Below are 22,332 nucleotides of genomic sequence, written 5' to 3'. Positions count from 1 at the left end.
GAGAATCTGAAGGTTTGAGCAACAGCAGAAACATTGTGTCCACGACAGCTTCCTAAACAAGTCTGCTCGAGGAAAAACTCCATTCTCTGGTGGGTTTTTCAAAGGATGAGATTTGTCTGCTCAAACAAACTGTTTTATAACTCTGATGCCACCGAACAATATATAGGGCTCTAACCTTTATTCTACACCTGAATGGACTCAATGACTAGAAATTTTATAGCAGGAACTTGGATCTTCAGTTTATATAACTTAATCCCTTTGTAATTTTCTCTTATACAGAGACACCCTATTTTGGAGAGCAATGGACAAACCCTCCCTAAGTGACCCAGGGCATCCAGATCCAAACAAGGAAAGAGATTGAAAGAAAGAGACAAATTAGCCTTTAATAGAAGGAAGAATGAGCCAGCTCAGTGCCGCATTCTCTGGAACAGCAGATCCTCTAAGGACATGGCTCCTCTCTCAAGGAGGTTGGCCTGGCAACTCATTTACACACTCCACTTGGGGAAAATTCTTTTCAGCACTAGCCAACATGCCGACCCAGGCTTCTTTGCCGAGCAGCCTTGAAAGCTTGCACACATTTAGAGAAAATACTTTCAAATGACTCTGGAGTTCTGCTTTATGTTTCATATTCCTTTGAACTTATTACCTCTTTACAATGTCTTGGACTATTAGTTTGGGAACATTTAAAGTTAATGACTATATGGAAAGTAAAACAACACTTTGATGTTGCCCAAGTCATTCATTTCTCTTTCATACACAGGAGGTTATAGAAGGGCTGGGTGATGCCAGACCAAGTCATTTCAGGAATAAATAACGTATTTGGGGGTCTATATAGATTGTTGCTCACGGGAAAATGAGAATAGATCAGCTCTGGAACGTCTAAGGGAACCAAGGCCATGATTAATGAGGGTCAACTTTAAAACCAGAGCACACACAGATAGGATTACTTCATACAGAGAGCAGAGTCTGTCTGACCCAGGCTACCCTAACACAATCTCCTGAGGCACATCATTCACAAATCTTGCTGGTTTCAGGCATACACTGACAGTAAAAGAGATACAGAGAGAACTTCCTTTGGCCATAAGGAGACAGGACCAAAGTGCCATAAATGCAATGATGATGGCTATTAAGGAAAGTTGGCAAGTATTTCTAGAAGTTCAAAGTTGAAGTTTTGGTAAAGCACATGCTAGTGCTTGCATATGCTAGTCATTGATGCTACATTTTTTTTTTTTACTTGTTTCTTATTTCTATAGATAAGAGCTTGGAAGCTGTTGTGGGATGGAGTTTCCTGTGGTATGTAAGACACTTAGAAGAGGAAGTAGAGCCACAGGACCAGAGAGCCAAAAGAAGGGGAAGACCTGCTCATACTAGATTTCTTAGATGGTCCAATATGAGTTTACCAAAGGAGAAATAGAAACCACTCACAAGAAATGGCCTTCATCTCTTCAAATAAACAACAAAGGAAAGCCGACCAAGGACAGAGCCTCTAAAACATAAAAGGGACCCAAAGGGTATTCAACAGAAATCCTAGAACACCATTCCTTGTTCCTCTTTCCAAAGCAGCTAAATATGTATTTGCTGAAGGCAACTACACGTGTGGAGAACAATACAATGATGTCTTCTGTCATGGAGCTTATGGTGTTAAAAGACCACAATATTTTATTTAAGCAATTGAGAACAAGAGACAACACTGCATCTGGGCATGGTGGCTCACACCTGTAATCCAGCACTTTAGGAGGCCAAGGCAAGAAGATCACTTGAAGCTGGAGTTTGAGGCCAAGTTGGGCAAGAAATTGAGACCCTGTCTCTACAAATATATACATACACATATACCTGTACATATATATATATGAAAATTAGCCAGGCACGGTGGCACGTGCCTGTAGTCCTAGCTACTCAAGAGACTGAGGCTGGAGGATCACTTGAGTCCAGGAGTTCAAAAAAGCTGTGGTGAGCTATGATTGATTACACCACTACACTCTAGATTGGATGACAGAGAATGAGATGCTGTTTCCAAAAAGATAAAGATAAAGAGAGAGAGAGAGAGAGAGAGAGAGAGAGGGAGAGAGAGAGAGAGAGAGAGAACACTGCATTTGTTATCCAGTCCTTGAACAAATATTTGTAAAGCATCTATTGTGTGCTTCGTATTGATCTAGACAATGGGACACAATGGTGAAAACATGGACAAGGTCCCAGTTCTCCTGACATTTATATTCTAGTGTCTGTGTGGGGAAGAGATACATAATAAACAAGTAACAATAAATGAAGATGATTTTAGTTGTTAAGAGCAATAAAGAAAATGGAGCAGAGAGGCATGACTGTGGGTGAATGATAGAGGATGAGTGAGGATGGAGTAATTTAGACTAAAGGATTGGAGGAATTCTCACTGAGAAAGTGATGTTTGAGATAAGACTACAAAGATAGACCTGTTAAGATAAACGAGAATGTTTACAGGCAGGAAACCCATATGCAAGAGCCCGAAGGCTACAAACAACTTTGTTCAGAAAACACAAAGAAAGCCACTGTGGTTGGGGCTTATCAGTTGCAAGGAGGAGAAGGACAGAAGACATTTTCAGAGAGGTCCATAGGGACATGGTCATATAAGGCCTTTTAGGTCAAGGCAAAGTGCCTCAATTTCATTTCAAGTGCAATGGGAAGACATTGGAGAGTTTTAAGCAGATGATTAACATAGTTCATGTTTGCAAGAGATCATAATTACTGCTCTGCTGAAAATAGATGATGGAAGGAATGGGATAGAAGGAGGAGGACTAGTTAAGATACATCACAATTCTTCAAGCAATAAATCATGGTGTTTTGGACAAGGTGCTACCAGTGATGTGGAAAGAATCCAGATATGTTTGGCAGTTGGGCCTGCAGAACTTGCTGTGGAATTGAATAGTGGTACCTTATACTGAGACAAGACGCCCAGGCAGGAACTGGCTTAGAAATGCCAACATAATTTTGGGAGTCTTATGAAATCAGAATTGTGTGACTCTTACCAGTGCTGGTTGTTTGGAAGAGTTTCTAAAATGTAAACCTGAGTTTGACCTGTCAGAATGGGTAGAATTTGAATACTTAGCGACATGTTACTGAGACTGATTTTCGAGTAACTAAAATTTATTGCTTCATTACTTCACCAACTTCAGTCATTAGTGACTTATTTGGCCACATCAAGCGTACTTTTACTTAACATATTTTTAAAAATTGAAGCATTCTCTTTTTGTTATTAAATAATATATATTTTTAAAATACACATCATACCAAGGCACTGATTGGGCTGGAGCTCCTTAAACACTGCACTGAGTTAAATGCCATCAGCCACCCTATTCTTAAAACCAATACTGTGTGCCTTCGTTAGCACTCACCACCCCGAATCAAACATTCTGTTGACTGGTCTTTGTCTTTCTCTCCCAATAGATTTTAAGTTTCTTGAGAGAGTGCAGCTAAAATATTTTTGTTTTGGTATTGTTTTAAGGAGATGTGAGACGAAACCATGTCAGTTTCATCACTGCCATCTTCCACCTTGTCTCACTTGGTGGCTGTTACCGGCAGTGGATCCATAGGGGCCTGCAGGAATCTCAGTTCTTGCCTCCTCAGAAGAAAGAATTGGACAGAGGGGGATAAGGCAGAAAGAGAGTAGGCAAGTTTCCGAACAGGAATGAAAGTTTATTAGAAAGCTTTAGATCCGGAAGGAAAGGAAGTAAAGTATGCTTGGAGGAGGGCCAAGCGGGCAACTTGAGAGATAAAGTGCTCTGTTTGACCTTTGACTTGGGGTTTTATACGTTGGCATACTTCCGTGGTCTTTTGTTGGGGTGGGCTGTCTGCATGCACAGGGGCCTGCTAGCACTTGGGAGGGGAGCATGCTCAGTGTGCTTATTGGAGTTGTACACGTGCTCCATCGAGGCTTTCTTTCCTGACAAGTCAAATGTTTCTAGGAGGTGATATACCAGTTAAACTCTGTCATTTTGCCTCTTAGCACACATGTGTGAGCCCACTCACCCAGCTCCTGAGATCTTATTGGGAGGTACTGATTGCCAGTTTCAGGTTTTTCCTACCTGTTAAGAGATTGTCTTTCCCTGGTGCCAACTGCAACCAAATATTATTTTAGAGAGGCAGTTAACAACCGCCTGACCATCACCTGATGGTCACCTGATATTCCTGGTGTGTGTGGCGGTGGGGGTGAGGGGAGCCCTCTCCTGCTCTGTTCATGTCTGACTAGCTACCTATTGTAACAAGACCATAGTATTGGGGACAGAGCTAGCACTGGGCAAAGACACGTTGAATAAATAATCCTACACAGATCATCTTATGGTCTGAAGTTCTGGATTTCAATATCTTGATTCCAATCTGTCTTGAGGTGAATGGTGAGTCCCCAAAAGCTGTGTTCACCTGAAGTCTGTGTGACCTGCTTTATTAAAAGGGCCTTGCAGATATAATTAAAGATCTTGAGATGAGATCCTGGATTACCTAGGTGGGCCCTAAATATTGGGTTGGTTCAAAAGTAATTGTGGTCTTTGCCATTGCTTTCAATGGCAAAGGCCACAATTATTTTGTACCAATCTAATACAATGTTGTCCTTATGAGAAGAGGAGAAGACACAGACAGTGAAGGTCATTTGGAATCTGAGGCAGATGTTGGACTTATATTGCCACAAACCAAAGAACACGATGCTGAAATAGGCAAGGAAAAATTCTGTCCTAGAGTCTTTTGGGGAAGCATGGCCCTGCCAACACCTTGATTTTGAACTTCTAGCCTTCAGAACAATTGAACGATGAATTTCTGTTGTTGAAGCCTCCAAATCTGTAGGAATTTGTTATGGCAGTCCTAGGAAGCTAATATACAATCTTCATGTCCAGCTCATTTTAGATCTCAGTGAGGAGCTTCCTGCCCCATTTAGCAGGAAGAGAACGGGGGCAAAATGGGTGAGGCAGCTGCGGTGAAACATCTCAGGAGACACTCAAGCACAATCATGTCTCCTACTCCTGCAGTATCCATGATTATCTATGCAGGCTTTAAGAAATCAAGACAAAGAAAATACACCTGTAAGTGTAACTCTGTCTTGAATTCTAAGTTCAAGTTACATCTACAGGTCTATTTTCAAGCTGATAGATGTAAGACATTCTGATTGCAGTCCGAGTACCTCAGAATGTCCCAGAAATGTTCATGGTGGCCTCGTGAGGGACAATAAACTGCAAGACTGTCTATCCAAACAGTTGGCCAAATTTTTCAAACACTCGGACACCTCATTTTGCGAAGAAAAAAAAGGAAACAGTCTCAACCTGAATAATAATTCTGTTACTATTACCCCCTAATTCTTTTGGGTGTGCCGGACATACATGGCAAGGAAGAGAGTTGGAGAGAAAGCAGGGATTTCTGAATGAGACAAATAGAAACCCAAGAGAGAAAATCATAGAGAGAGAGAAAAATCACAGATGGAGCCCAGGAAGTTGAGAGCATCCTCAGCCAGCGTGGTTATCAGTCCAAGTGTGACTTGATCCTCCTTTGTTTTTCTCCCCATCTGCTCCTTGATAACATAGAGTAACTGACTCTCATTTTAAGCCAATTAACCAGAAATGTAAGTTTCTATTTCTAGATTTTTAAATGTTAGAAATTCCTGTCTCTCAGTTGTAATGGAGTTAGAGTTGTTGTTTACATCAAAGTTATGTTTTGTAAACAGCTACTCAAAGGAAAAAGAAAGCCAAACTTCTCTCCCTGAAGATTCCAACCAGTTAGGAAGACAGCAACATGTGAAATGAGCCAGATGATCTAATCTCTAAGTGTTCCATACAAAGTTTTAAATGGCTAATCTTTTCACATTCTCCAACAGGCTGACCAAGGAGAATTACATTTTTTTGTCCTTAAGTCCATGATTCTGTGGCAGGAGGGAAGACCCTTATCTTTCATCTTCAGTTTATTTTTTCAAGTTCTTTTTTTCATGAGGAGACTGTGTACAAGTCACTGTTGGATTAAGTCATTGCTGTCCAGTGATGTGAGTTTTCAAGTTGGTAGTGACCAACAGAATATCTTCTGGAGCTAGTGCACTCATTTACAGATGAGCCAGCTGAGCCCCAGCGTGAAGTAAAGACCTGTGAAGGTCTTCAGAAAATTAGAGAAAAGGAAGACTTGCTGCACAACTTCTTTTGCTAGCATTTTATTCAATATTTTATCTGTATTTTCTATTTAAATCTCCTGATAGTCTTGTGAGGTGAATATAATTATTATCATGTTATAGGTGATATTCAATAATAAGATTCCAGGTTTGGAAAGTTTGGAAAGTATTATCTTGCCTCATTTCCAGCCCCCTATATGTGGTCCTTTCCTCATCTGTTCATCTATTCATTAAATTAAAACATCTTCTGTAGAAGACAAACTATGATTCCTGCCCTCTGATATTCACACCTTGCATAGTTCCCTTCACTGAGTATGGGTGGGATCTGTGACTTGCTTGTAACCAGCAGAATATGGTCAAAGTGATGGGATATCACTCAATCATGTGATGTGATTATGTCACATTATATGACTGTCTTGCTGGAAGACTGGTTCTAGAAACTTTCTCCCTTACTGACTTTAAAAACGTAAACTGTCATGTTGTAGAGGATCTATGAAGAAGGCCACATGACAAGAAACTGCAGGTGGCTTCTTAGAGCTGAGAGTGGTCCCTGGGTGACAGCCAACAAGAGGCCAAGACCATACTCCCACAACCATACAAGATGAATGCTGCTAACACCTTGAGTGAGCTGAAAAGCAGATTCTTCTCCAGTTGAGCCTTCACATGGCAACGCAACCCGACCTACATATTAAATTAAGCCTGTAGCAGAGAATCCAGTTAAACTGTGTCTTCACTTGACCCACAGCAATTGTGAGAGAGTGAATGGATGTTGTTCTAAGATGCTATGTGTGTGGTAACTTGTTAACTTAGCATAGAAAAATAACATAACCTCTATTATAACTCAGGTCCTGGGGGGGGGTGTTGGAGATTCAAAAATCAATAGCAGATTTCCTTTACCCTCAAGTTGGGGGCAGAAGAGATAAATAGGTAAACATTATATAGTTATAATGTACAGTAATAAATTCTATAAGCTTTTGTATAAAAGTTTGTGACAGTGGACAGGAAAGATGATGTGAGAAAGTTTTCTACCAGTAGTTCCTTCTTCTCTCTCCAGCCCCCAAAGTCTCCTTTCTTTTTATTTCAACTTTCTCTTAAATTCTTCATTCCCACTGATAGGCCATGACTAATGACTCAAACTGACCCTTTTGTTCTTTGTGAGATATAGCAGAGAATGTGTTCATCAACCTCTGTGAGTTTCCTATCCTTTGGCATTCAGTATAGTAAATTTTGTAGACTTTCTTAAGTTGTGTGGTGGTATGTGATTGAGTTCCAGACAATATTATTTTGGTACAGTAAGGTGCACTATGTTTGTGCCTGGTTCCTCAACTCTCACACAAGGTCCTTCACACCAAGTGAAGAGGATGTGGTGGAAGACTTCATGGTCCTGTAAATGGAAGGACCCTGGGTTCCTAAACCTCTTTGTGGAAGCATGCCCATCATATAATCATCTTACAGTATGAGCAAGAAATAAACATTTATAGCATCAATCCACTGGGATTTGAGTTGTTTTCTACAGCAGTTATACAGTAGGGGATACCAGTTAATTTCAACTGGTATCAAAGATAATTAAAGGGATGGAATCAATGGGTAAAGTCTTTTTCATTGTGTTTAGCTATCTTTGAGATCTCTAGTATCCTACAGTTAAACATATTTACTTCTGTATGACTCTGAGAGTGGGGACAAAGGTATGGAGGGACTTAGCTATTTATCATCTTGATCAAGGCAAGTAGCAAGGCCAGTGCTCCAACCTTTCCAACAGCATGGGCTCTCCCTCACTAGCAAATCTGTCGTCCAGGCTTCCCAGTTTATTTCTAGCTGGTTTCTAGGACTATACTTCAGGGGAAAAAGCTTTTCCAGGGGTTATTATAAGCTCTGGGAAAAGGGCCAGGATGTTTCATATTGTAATGGAAAATAATCTTTCTACCCTCAATCTGCACATTTTATTTAAGGTGTGAAAAATGCTTTCCCAGCTTCAGCCAAGAGCATTCAGGTCTCCATGGGGATATGGGCTAAGGAGGTGGAGGGCAATGATTAGGTGAGGGAGAGAACACTCCCTGCAGCAGTTTCCAGGGGAGCAGCAAGCACGTAGTCAAAGGAAAACAATACTTGACCTCCAGTCTTGCTCATAGTGCTTGTTTCTGCCTCACCCTGGTGCCCAGAAGTTTCAGTTCATACTTGGCCTGGAACCAAGGGGAAGTGAGTAGAAGGGCAGTTCCTCTGTGGACCTGGAATTTAGAAATCTGCAGTGCTCCCTCTAGAGGTTGATATTATCACCAGACCATGGGCTGGCAAGGACCGGGGGACCTGGTCAGGATTAGTCCTTGGAGGCAGTAGACCAGCACTCACAGATACCCATCTTTGACAGCTATTGGAGAAGCTAGAATTATATTATTTTTCAAAAGGACAAAGTAACAAAAGAGCTGGCTGACTGATATATGCAGTAGGTAAAGTTTTCATCTTTAGTAATTCTGGATCCTCATTCAATGATTTCATTTTTTTAGATATTTGTGATCAATATTACACCATTTCCCAACAGTGGTTTCCAGGTGAGTAGATAATTATACAAGAGCTAAAATCACAAAGTCCATCAGATACAATGATATGATATTTGAGGGGTATTAATATGGTAATATTTCTCTAGATCATGTTTAATATTCTTCAAAAATGTAAATGAATCATTAACAATGCTCCAAGAAATAAATATATATTTTAAATATTTTTTAGGATCATCAATCTATGTTTTTTAACCTTATAAAGTAAGATTGAATTTTTCTGAGATTTTAAAAATAAATTGAAGATACAGTTCCAGGTTACAGATCTATTTTACTTAGAAGAAACTGTAGCTGAGAGTGGTCACTTCACAAGTCCATGCTCTGCTGGGGGTAGCAGAGTTGGGATTCTTTAATTTAGGACAAACTACTTTCTGACTTGGATAAGCCAGTTAAAACTTCAGGTCTTCTTGTTCTTCAATGAAATGAAGTCCTATTATAGTACTCCACAATCACTCCAACATTCACCCCACTGAGGGAGCTTCTCCTGCTGGTCCATGTTGCTTTCCCTTATTTCAAACATGAGGTGGGCACCTCTCATTTGAACATTTAATCAGATACTACCTAGCTGCTTCATGAACATATCTTTAACTAGATGTGACTGGCACTTAATATGCTCACTGACAATTTATTTTTCCAAGCCCTCTGCAAGGCATTTTACAGGCATTATTTTAGTTGATCCTTACAACTAACTTGGGAAGAAAATATTATTAGCTCCATCTTACATGTGAGGAACAGAGACTCATAGAGATTTAGTCACTTGCTGGAGATCATAGCTAGAAAGAGTAGATGCTGGAATCCACTGACTACACTCAGTAGCTAAAACCATTTGTGTCCTTCTTAATTCTTTTATTCCTACTAATCTTTACATCTACTTCATCAGCTAATTCTGCTGGCTCTGCCTCAAAATAGATCCTGCATCTGAGCAATTCTTGCCATCTTCTCTAACACCCTAATTCAAATCACCTATATTTCTTGATTATTCAGAGAATTCATTCTCCACACAGCAACCAAGCTGATCTTTAAAGAAACATAACATGACAAAAACCCAAGAGTTTGCCATTTCTCTTAAAATGTATATTTTCTCATAGCCTATCATGTCCTCATGACCCAGCCCTTGGCTAAATGTATCATATTATAATAGTAAACAATCTTCCTGCTCTCAGCCTGCACATTTAACTTAAGGGATGTGTTATGGGCTGAATTGTGCCTCCTTAAAATTCATGTTGAAGTCCTAACCCTTAATACTTTAGCATGTGACCCTTATTTGGACATAAGGCTTTTAACGGGGTAATTAAGGCAAAATGACGCCATGTTGGTATTCCCTAGTCCAATATGGCTGGTTTTCTTATAAGAAGAGGAAATGAGGATACAGACAACATAGACAGAGGAATGGCTGTGTGGGGACACAGGGAGAAGGGAGCCATCTGCAAACCAAGGAGAGAGGCCTCAGAAGAAACCAACCCTGCTGACACTTTAATGTTGAATTTCTAGTCTCCAGAACTGTGAGAAAATAAACTTCTATTGTTTAAGCCACCTCATCTGTTGCACTTGTTTATGGCAACCCTTGCAAACTAATACAGTGTTAAAAACTGTTAACTCAGTTTTTACCAGGAGCACTCAGATCTCCATAGGGACCTGGTCTAAGTGGGTGGGAAGCAATGATGAGGACGAGAACCCTCGCTGACAGAACCCTTCCCTCAGCCATGAATGTCCTGCCTTCCTGGACTACATTCTTTTCTTGAACTTAATCCATTTCTGCCTGTCTTTTAACTGGATGGTCACTCTGACTACACAGCTTGGCAAGGGTGTCTTTTGCTTTTAACTCAAGTACTAGAGAGTCTTCCTGCCCATCCTCAGTCACCCTCCCACCACTGTTTTATGCTTGACTTTCTTCCTAGTGCTTGTCACCTGCCAATGTGATTGATGTGTTTATTTGCTTTACTGTCTCCCCTGAACAGTTTCATAAGAGCAGTGCCTGACTCCTATGTAGCCGCTCATTGAATCTTTGTTGAATGACTAAATGGGTTTTCCTGGATTGGGCTCTAAGTTCCTCAAAGGCATATTTGTAGCTTATTTATCTTTGTATTCCCATTTCCCAACATAAAACCTGTCACATAGTAAGTTCTCAATAAAAGCAAAATAAATTAAATGAAGTCACTAAAAACATTGCATGAATGTTGAATGAATGAAGATGTTTCATGTACATACACACACACACACATATAGCATGCCTATAAGTCTCTTCCTTTTAGGCTTTGAAGTCAGAAAGAAATATGTAGAGAAAGGAAAAATCTGTTCTTAATAAACTACAATATTGAATTTTTGCCTAGAGTGTCAGTAGATGTGGAGTGAGGAAGTGATCAGGCAGGTCAGGGAGCCTGTCTCAGCCCTTTCCTAGTCACCAGCATCATCTCAGAATATTCCTAGAACAATTTGCCAATCTCTCTTTAAAATTGGAAATTGATTAATTCCTTATTTCTAGTATAAAAAAGGAATCTGAACTCTAGAGAAGGCCATCATTATGTTCACATATCTTAAAGCACCATGAACACAAGAACACATGGCTGACTTCTTGACTGTATCCATATCACTCAGCCACTTTAACTTCTATGAGAATCACTTAGTTGCTACTAACTTCAATTGTTGTTTAAACCCCTTTTATATTTAGATACAATTTTTATGTACTCAGGTGTGTGGTATGAAAAACCAGGTTTAATGGCTGTGGCAGAGACTAGATAGATGGTTGCCAATCCTGTTTCCCTTTTCTGGGCTAAATCATATTTCTAGTTGTAGTCTAAAGATAATTAGGTCATATGATAGTTTTTGAGCAAAGAATATGATTATAACTGTCAGGTGTCACTTCTCAACTAAGATAAGAGCTTCACAATATTCTCTTTCTCACTTCTTTTTCTATGGAGATCATAGAGGTCAAGTGAAAATGACATTAGTTCTATCAGATAGAATAGGTCTGGGCCCCAATTTGAAGGAACAGAAATTACAGCCTACAAGCCTTGGACTATAATACACCAGCAAGAAAACATTATTTTAAGCCTTTGATATTTTGGTATTATTTGCTATGTCAGCTTTGCGATATTTCTTTTTACTAATACAATGGTCTTAACAGAATTGCTTAGGTTGATTCAATTTAACATCAGGAATTATGTATGTTTTTATTTCAATCTGTATTAAAAATCCATTGGAAGTCCAATGCAAGTGTCTTCCTACCATGAGTAATAGTAACATAATAAATGTCTTGGAATATAATAAAAGTATGTACTCTCAAAAATTTAATATGTTAAATATTTTTATATTTATAAATGCATATGCAATTTTAGATTAAGTATGCATGGGATCCTGATTATTTTAAAATTATTAAGAAAACTCATTTACTGGCTGAAACAGGAGATGCAGTGATGTTAGGATGTTTTAACTGTTAGTAGTGTAGTAAAGTCAGACAGGAAATGCGACCTTAGTGTAATAGAGCTCCTAAAGTGTTGTCATAGCCCATGCTACATTCTCTTGCCGATGTCAACAACGTGATAAATGCTCATGATTGCAGGTCACCCTGTAGGTCACCCATGTACTTCTGTTCTCCATTAATGTGTTCTAAGATTACCTGGAATCAGTTGTTTTTATTCTCAAACCTGCTTATGATAGTTTTATTTGCCATTGTATTTATATAGTAAGATTGAAAGTTATCTAAGTGATAAAATATGAATGCAAAAGAATTATTGTTTAAATGAAAAGTAGATAAAGGCGAGCTACTAAAAATAAATTTCAGTTCAATGGAGAAGGAACAAAGCAAATATAAAAGATTGTGGGGACAGGGCAGGTGTATTAGCCCTCTTTTGCTGAGTAACTAACCAACAAAAATAGTTATGGTTTAAAGCAATAACTATTTATTTTCTTGATTATTCTGCAAATCAGTAATTTGGGTTGTGCTAAGCAGCAATTCTTTCTGGGTCAGGTTTTGCTGATCTTAGGTGGGCGGGCTTCCTAACATGTCTACAATAAGCTAGTGGGTTGGCTGAGATCATGTGGTCTCTCTCCACATGATCTTTTATCCTCCACAGGCTAGCCCAAGTTTTCACATAGAGGTTTCAGAGTTCTAAGAATAGCAAGCTTGCAAACCCTAATCCACTAGTGTGTTTCAAGCCTATCAACATGATGCTTGAGGCTAATTGCACCATTAACCAAAGAAAATCATATGATGTAGGCCTGTTGTCAGTATGAGAGAGAACTACCAAAAGGCATGAATATTGAGAAATGAGAACAATTTGGGTAATAACTACAATCTGCACACCAGAAAAGGACAACCAAGTAGTTCTTCACTTGAGTGACTTAACAAGAGTCTTTAATTTCTTGTTTCTTTTTAGAAAACCAGAAAAGCCCCAATCCTGAATATCACAGATTATATGAATTAGTTTGTGCCATATATATATGCACACATATGTATATACACACACATATATACACACACACATATATATATATAAATTTCTTACTCAAAGCTGCTGATCCTGATTATGCAAAGCTTGTCTGCCATATTTACACTCTTGATGTACCGTGGCAAAACTTCTGTAAGCAGGGTTGAATAAATAGATGACAGAGAATACCTTACGTACTGTTACACAAGTAAAAGGCATACTTCAAACTTGGAATATACATTCACCCAATGTGAAAGACAATGGTTTACAAAGCTTACTATATAATGTAACCTTACCAAAATGATTTCTTTTATATTTTCTGTATTTAATTTTAAAAATTATGATAGTAATGTATGATTGTTGAAACAATTGCTATAATATATAAGCATATTCAACATAAATTATCCCTTCTACCACCTTTATATTTACAGATATATTGAAATATTCCCAGTTGCTTTTTATTAAAATATAATACCATACATATTAGCCTACAAATTACTTTTTATACTTGGAAATATATCATAGATATTCCTATAAGTTTGTATCAGGAAACTGACTTTTTTCTGAAGTTTTATACTTATACTTACATTTTATATAAATGGTATCATATCCATGCTGGGTATTTTGCTTTTTTCATTTCTACTTTTTATTGTGGTAAAATATATATAACATTAAATTTACTATTGGCTATTTTTAAATATTTTAATTTTTTAATTATCATGAATACATGATAGCTGTATATACTCATGAGTTACATGTGATATTTTGATACAAGCATATAATGTGTAATGGTCAAGTCAGGGTAATTGGGATATCCATCACTTCAAGCATTTATAATTTCTTTGTCTTAGGATCATTCCAGTTCCACCCTTTTAGTTATTTTGAAATATAAAATAAATTATTGTTAACTGTAGTTGCCCTATTGTGCTACCAAGCACTAGATCTTATTCTGTCTATCTAACTATGTTTTTGTACCAGTTAACCATCCATTCTATATCTCGCCCCCCACTACTCTTCCTAGCTGTTGGTAAAGATTATTTTACTCTGTATTTCCATGTGTTCTTTATTTAGCTGTCGCATATGGGTGAGAACATGCAATATTTGTCTTCCTGTGCCTGGCTTATTTCACTTAACATAATGTCCTTTGGTTCCATATATGTTGTTGAAAATGACAGGATTTCATTCTTTTTCAGGTTGAATAATATTCCTGTGTATATGTACCACATTTTCTTTACGATGGACTCCTAAGATTGATTCCACATTTTGGTTATTGTGAATAGTGCTGCAATAAACATGGGAGTGCAGATGTCTCAATATAGATTTCTTTTCTTTTGAATACATGTCCAGCAGTGGGATGGCTGGATCATATGGTAGTTATATTTTTAGCTTTTGAGGAACCTCTATACTATTCTTTATAATGGCTGAACAAACAATCTTGAGAAAACTGAACAAAGCTGTGGGTATCATATTACCAGACTTCAAATTATACTACAAAGCTAGGGTAACCAAAACAGCATGTACTGGCAACAAAACAAAACAAAACACAACACACCACACAGACCAAGGGAACAGAATAGATAATCCAGAAATAAACTCACGCATTTACAGTCATCTCATTTTCAACAAAGGCACCCATAACATACATTGGGGAAAAGGCAATCTCTTTAATAAACACTGCTGGAGAAACTGGATATTCACATGCATAATATAACTAGACCCCTATCTCTCACCATATGCAAACAAATAAAATCAAAATGGACTAAAGACTTAAATCTAAAACCAGAAGCTATAAAACTAGATATAAAACCACCAGAAGAAAACATTGGCAAAACTCTCCAGGACATTTGTATGGGCAACAATTTTTTTTTTAGTAAGACTTCACAGCGACCAAAGCACAGGCAACCAAAGCACATATAGACAAATGGGATCACATCAATCTAAAAAGCTTCTGCACAGCAAAGGAAACAATCAACAAAATGAAGAGACAACCCACAGAATGGGAGAAAAGATTTGCAAACTACCCTTCTGATAAGGGATTAATAACCAGGATATATAAGGAATTTAAACAACTTGGCAGAAAAAATATTCTAATTTAAAAATGGGTAAATGATCTGAACAAACGTTTCTTAAAAGAAAACATACAAAGACCATAAGGTACACGAAAAAATGCTTAACATCAGTAGTCATTAGAGAACTGCATATCAAAACTATAATGAGATACTATTTCATCCCATTTAAAATGTATTTTTCTATTTCTGAAAAAAAAAATCACTGGAATTTTGATAGAAATTGCACTAAACCTGTAGATTGCTTTGGGTAGTATTGACATCTTGCCAATATTAATTATGTCTTCCAATCCATGACCATGGGCTTTCTTTCCATTTACTTATGTTTACTCTAATTTCTTTCCAAAATGTTTTGTAGTCTTAATTATAAAAGTTATTCACCTCCTTGGTTAATTTAATTACTAAGTATTTGATACTTTTTGATGCTTTTGTAAATGGAATTGTTTTCTTAATTTTCTTTTTAGATTTTTCAGTATTACTGTATAGAAAGAAATTAATTTTTGTCTGTTAGCTTTGTATACTGCACACTGCCGAATTCACTTATTAGTCTTAACAGTATTGTGTATGCATGTGTATGTATATGGGTGTGTATGTGATCTTCAGGATTTTTCACATACAAGATTATATTTTCTGTGAAGGGAAATAATTTTACTGCTTTCTTTCCAAGCTAGATATATTTTATTTCTTTTTAAGGCCCAATTTCTCTGGCTAGGAGTTCCAGTGCTATGTTGAATAGATGTAGTGAAAGTGGGTCTATGTGTCTGGTTTCCGATCTTAGAGTAAAGCTTCCAGTCTTTCAGCATTGAGTATGATGTTCTCATTGCTGAGAGTTGTAACTGGTTTGTTTTATCTTTCTCACTGGTTTTAAGATCGTCTCTTTGTCTTTTAGGTTTGGGGGGGGTGAAGGTTTACCAAAATGTGTCTTATGTAAATTTTAAAATTTATGTTGCTTGCCATATAATATTTCCTACATCTATGGACTCATACACTTAATCATTTATGGATAATTCTTGGCTTTTAAACATTCATATATTACCTATTTTTTGACATCTCTAATCTGTATTTCTGGGACTCGCAGTAGGTACATTTTAGATTTTTTAAAATATCCTGTTTATATTTTTCATTTCCTCATCTAACTATATCAGATTAATATTATCAGATTGTCTTCATTTCACTAATTCTTTATTTCTAATCTTTACTTTGATTAACCCACCAAGTTTTTAACTTTCACCACAGATAAATAGGTAGAGGTAGAGATTCATTGCATTTATTTATTATATTACATACATGGTGATATATATCATGTAATGTATATTCACAAGTATTATATATTTTCAAATTCTAATTAGTTCATTTCCAGATATATCTAATATTTTGTTAGTCTTTCGATAGTTACTATTTTATGACTCCATCACTTCATATTTTTTATACATAGTTATTTCATTTTTGTATTTGAAAATTTTAATACTTTCCTTGGTAGCTTGGTTTGTCTAGTCCCATGTTGAATACAAGGCATTTGTGTATTTGTTTATTTTCATTCATTAGGATACAAGTGGATGTGTAAATTGAGTTTTAACTCCAAAAGAAGTGCTCATGGATGTTATTGGAGTGCTTTAACCTGTGGACTGCACAGAAACATTGCTATAGCTGCTTATCTTCCTGGTTACCACTAGAAGATCTATTTAGTAAAGAAGAAAAGATTGGGCTGGATTTGGGATTAGAATAGAGGCAAGGCATCCTTCCAGAATCTCCGAAATGTAATAATTCATCTAAAATGGCTTTTAAAGTCATTTACACCAGGTATAATGGATAAAGATCATAAAGTAATAAAATATAAAGGAGAAATAAATATCTAAAAAAATACTAAAAATCAAAGTGATATAAGTATTACAAGTAATATACATTTTAAACAATGAAATACTGCTTTGTCTATTAAGCTAATACATTTTTGAAAGCTATAACATTTCTAGTGGTTATTAAAAACAGTGGGGAAGACTTATATATATGATGATATGAAAAGAGGTCCAAGATATTACATGAACCGAGTGAAGTACAGAGAAGTTTGTATCATAAGAACATACTTGTATAAGTTTTGAAAAGGGATCTCCATATACATGCAGCTATGTTCTTTTTTTTCCAAAGGATATTTAAGAAACTGTTAGCAGTGATTACTATGGGGATGAAGAAATAGTGACAAGGCAATGATAAAACGGAGATATTTTCTTTTCATGTGTACATTTTCTAGTGTGCATAAATTTTGTTTGATGCTATATTTTGCATTTTAACTAAACTAATTTTAAGAAAAAATAGAAAAAATACAAATAAACAACATGGGAACCAAAAGTCTATTTATAACCATAGTTATGAAGGTTTTCTTCTAATTACAAGAAAGTATGGTATATCTTCAAACTTTTAAGCTTAAAAAAATTTTTAAATAATAATAGTAATTTTCTCTATGTCTATATGCTTATTCATTTCTATTTGGGTTTTGTTTTCTTTCTTTTAAAAACGTTTTAAGTTTAAAGGTATGAAGCTTTAAGCTTTAAGGTGCTCTCTCTCGGGGTGGAAATAAAGACTTTTATCCAGTCCCCTGAAGTTCAATTTGTGATATGTAGAAAGAATATTAACAGTGTTCCTAAGCATCTAATTAATGGAAATAGTCATAAATTCATACAAATATGTCAAATGAAATATATATTTTAAAGCTATTTACATATAATAAAAGTCAGATCTGACCAAAAAGTTTAAACTAAGAAGGTGGTTAAACTACCAATGCTATCTCTAAATAATAACACAGTATGAAATCATAGCTTTTTCTAAGACCCTTTAAGGACATGGTAAAACATTCAGTATTTAACACTAACTGACAAAATATCCAGAGTGGAGGTTTTTTTTGTTTGTTTGTTTGTTTGAGACAGAGTTTTGCCCTGTTGCCCAGGCCGGAGTGCAATGACGCAATCTCGGCTAACTGCAACCTCCGCCTGCCAGATTCTCCTGCTTCAGCATCCCGAGTAGCTGGGATTACAGGCGCATGTCACCACGCCCAACTAATTTTTTGTATCTTTAGTAGAGATGGGGTTTCATCATGTTGGCCAGGCTGGTCTCGAACTCCTGACCTCGTGATCCGCCTGCCTGGGCCTCCCAAAGTGCTGGGATTACAGGCATGAGCCACTGTGCCTGGCTTAGGATGGAGTTTCATATATAACATTAATTTTAATTTAACATGTAAAACAAAGTATGGAAGAAAATGTATTCAATAATAATAGTAATTTTCTCTATGTCTATATGCTTACTAATTTCTATTTGGGTTTTGTTTCATTTCTTTTAAACTAGTTTTTCACATTTCACATTTTTAATAATGCATTTCTTTTATAATAAAAAAATTTAACACTTAAAGTAATCTAAGAAGATCTAATAATATGTATCATGTGTGCACACACACACGAGTTAAGTTGGACATTTCACTGTTGCTTTCCATGTGGTACAGAATATGTTTTTTGCAATGTTATAAATTACTGCTCAACAATTTTCTCACCATTAGTTTAATTGTGGTTACAATTGTTTGTGTCTGTAGTAATTCTATATAAATATTTTTACAAAAATTGCAGGAAAATACCCCATAAGAACAGAGGTAGAAATGCTATTAAGATGTTGAATTATGTATGTTTTCTCTCTTTAAAAAATCGTATTATATGTTGCCATTGCATTTATAACAAGTCATATTTTATTAGAATAGAAAAATGATAGTATTTTAAAAGGTAAATAGCATTTAACATAAAGATAATGTTTATAATAAATTTTCCATCCTAACAGAATTTAGAATTCAATACCAGAAGTCTAGAATCAAATTAATATAATAAATTATCCTATCATTATTAATAAGTGTCTAATTAACGAATTCAAATTTTTAATGTTGCTCCAATGTTAAGCACTGTCTCTATGGCAGTTCCAGTAGTACAGAGGATTAGTTTATTAAAAATATGTATAAAATAGCTTGCATTTTTAGGAGTCTCATAGTTCAGAGGAGAGAGACAGACAAATTGGAAAATGAGTACCACCTAGTATGATCAAACACAAATATATCCTAACTAAAGAGGCAGCAAGAGAGTGCAGGGAAATTTTGAGGGGAGAAGAAGAGCTATTAAATAACTACTTTCAGGGGGCTGAAGTTAGGCTGGGACTGGAAGCTGCTTTTTGTTAAAGCTGCAACTGGTATCAGTGTTTGGGTGGTATTTGTTGGACAGTCATTATTTCCAGAACTAGACCTCAAAATAAAAAAGAGTTTGAAAAACAACAGAATTTTCTCATCTTTCTTAATTCCACTAAGACAGCTAAGCACTTATTTTGAAAGAGATACAGAAACATGAGTCACCTGGAATAAGATCCACAGAGTGGACATACCCTCAATGCCCCTTTGCATTTCATTCTCTGTTCTAATTAAGAAAGAAAGAGAGAAAGAGAGAAAGAGAGAGAGAGAGAAAAAGAGAGAGAGAAAGAGAGAGAGAAAGAGAAAGAAAGAAAGAAAAAAAGAAAGAAAGAAGGAAGGAAGGAAGAAAGGAAGGAAAGAAAGAAAGAAAAGACCTCAGAATTCCATGATAAGACACATTTAAACAGTGTCAACCTCAGAAGACATCAGGAGGAAGCTGTGTCTCTCTTTTCCTAAACTGGAGGAAACTCACAAGACCCATGACTCATCTCAGACAGTGAAAGCTTCCTGGCAAGCACGCTTGCATTAGAACATGGGAGTGAGAGATGTTGGGACCCCTTGGCTTCCCTTCCCCTCAGTGACAAGCTATCCTCTTGAACTTATTGCATTCAAAGATGCTCTCTTATCGTTCATAGAAAATTTTTACAACAGCCAAAGAGAAAATGTCCTAGACTCCACATTCATCAATAGTTTGCTTACATGGAAAATCGTATTTTATAAAAGGTGACTCATGTGTTTATGCAAGCATATCTAAGTATTCGTACTGTCCAATGTGGCAGTTAATGATAAATCCTTCGAACAAATGTGTTTTTGCATTTCTACACATGTAACACATAGAGTTGCAACTGAACTAATAATTTACATTTTCAGATGTTTAATCTTTCCTAGCTAATTGAACTTCTTGGGCTGGGACTTGGCTGAAATCTGCAGAGCCAAATTCTCCTACTGCCAAAGCTACTCCCTAGTAGGGTTAGACACTTTTGGAAGTTGCATTACAGTTTCTTCAGGCTTCCAGACAGTTTCGAGAAGGGCTCATAGCTACATTGGACAAGGCAATACATCTTGAAATCGGAATATTTTTTGACTTAAAGTGAAAACATGCATTAAGTCTCTCAAATAATGAACCGAAAGTTCTGCTTTAAAAAAGAAGCTTAAAAAAATATTTCTAATTTCGTTGCTTTGAAACGTAATTACCTTTTTTTTTTTTTCAAAAACAAGCAAATTCCTTTATAGTACCAAGTTACTCACTATGTTCCACAATGACTCATATTAACCATAGAATCAGGAAGAAGCAATGTAGGATAGTGAAGATAGTGAAAAGGTACGTATTTTCATATATTTCTACATCAAATTCCATTTCTACCACTTACCAACTATGTGCTTTTGGGGAAATGTTTTAACCTCTCTGTGCCTCAAGTTCTAAACCAAGAAACCAGAAATTATATTTAGTGAGATAATATGTATAAAGAACTTATTTTAAAGCAAATACTCAATAAACAGTAACTATTTTGACTTATACTGATAGTTAAAAATGTCATGTTTTAAGCTAATTGGGAAGATCTCAGGTACAGAAACCCATTAGGGAATGAGTTGTGTTATAGGGTTCAAACTTTAAAAAAATCATTATTTCAAATATAAATCTTTCTAAAATTGCTTTATATATGTTTCTCCCTTCATTAGAATAATCTCATTCGTTACAATCTAGTATTTTCTTAACAACTTAAAATTTTAGATTCTGCTGTTTTCTAGGCTCTTCTGAGGTTTGCAAGGCATTGCCCTTGCACTAAATAACATTACATTGAAATGTAGCGTTGTGTTTGTTTAACATTATTTTTAAAAATTGTTATTAGTGCTAATGAGGCCTGAAAGAGCTATTTTTATTCCTAAAGCAGACAATCTTTCTTTGAGAGAATTAAATGGGCATAGGGAAAAGCCTAGATATTATTGTAAGATGAAATTTAAAAATGTTCTAATTGAAAATATTTTGGGGGGAAACTGTTCTGTATGTAGTGACAGAACAGCTAGAATTTAAAGTTTCCAAAGTTTAAATTACACTCCAATATTTCAATTTAAAGAAAAAGATTATAAGAAAATGGTAATTTCCCTAATTGAGTTACCATATATATTCCTCCAATAGTGACAATATTTTACATTAACGTGCATGTTTATAAACAATCTAAGTTCTTATTCTATTTAGTGCTATCAACTTTCTATCTGGAAAATATTTTCTCATGTTTTCTATGTAACCATTCCTTAAGATTACATAGAATAATGTACTTAGAGTTTAAGGACAGAGCAAAACAACTTTTTTGATTTTTCTGTTTTGCTTTTCTAAATTTCTTAGCAAGAAATTTCTTATGATGAGAATCTGACCTAATACAATTATTTCCAAAAGGAGAAATTTTCTCTACATTTTCCAATAATTTAATCAGAGTACATTGGCATATTCACTACTGCAAAAGCCAAGAAATCCTATATGGATTATCTCAGTGCCATAGAAATGAAAAACTAGAAGGTATTTAGAGCATTATTTAGAATGATTTACTTACTCAGTATGATCATATTTTCCAAATTCGAGCTTAGTTAAAAGTAACCTAATTTCAACATTTTACTGAAATACAAAGCCAGATTTTCTCAGTGGCCAAAAGACACGGCCAGCTGGAATTATAGAGCCCATAGAGGACACTTTAATACCATTCGGCCACAGAGATCTTGTTTAGAAAGTTTCCTCATCTATAAAGCTAGCTTTCTCAGGATCTTCCTTCTAACAAAGAAATAGATGAATCTAAGTTAGTATTGAAACATACGTTAGACAAAGAACATTCCAATCACCCTGAGAAATAGAACTAAATTCACCCCTTCTTCTGGGGAAGACAGAATGTCAGTGTTTGAACTCAGGAAGTTATAGATGCTTCCAGTGATGTCATGGATTAACTTGCTTTGTGGCTTTGCTTTGAGCCTAAAGCCTTTG

The 22,332-nt window shown here is 36.1% G+C and overlaps 1 protein-coding gene across 45 annotated transcripts in view; it reads right to left on the bottom strand.

Moving 5' to 3' along the window:
• The window catches only part of LOC105479897 (uncharacterized), a 226,813-nt gene that overhangs the window by 121,807 nt on the left and 82,674 nt on the right, over positions 1 to 22,332 (bottom strand). For 14 of the 45 annotated variants that reach the window (XR_011611480.1, XR_011611483.1, XR_011611484.1 and 11 more), the window contains one exon: positions 20,732 to 20,780. The exons of 28 other annotated variants lie outside the window; for them this stretch is intronic. Coding sequence is in view for 1 of the 17 variants with exons in the window: in XM_071076270.1 (XP_070932371.1) it covers positions 13,167 to 13,239 (73 nt within the window). In the remaining 16 variants the exon portion in view is untranslated. Of the gene's footprint in view, positions 1 to 13,166; positions 13,240 to 20,731; positions 20,781 to 22,332 lie in introns of all 45 variants that reach the window. 3 more of the 45 variants (XR_011611481.1, XR_011611485.1, XM_071076270.1) reach the window with 2 other exon arrangements.

The sequence above is a fragment of the Macaca nemestrina genome, chromosome 13 (genome assembly GCF_043159975.1).
Source record: "Macaca nemestrina isolate mMacNem1 chromosome 13, mMacNem.hap1, whole genome shotgun sequence".
Classification (NCBI taxonomy): Eukaryota; Metazoa; Chordata; class Mammalia; order Primates; family Cercopithecidae; genus Macaca; species Macaca nemestrina.
Note: the sequence above shows the minus strand (reverse complement) of the source record. Positions and strands in the feature narration are given on the sequence as shown.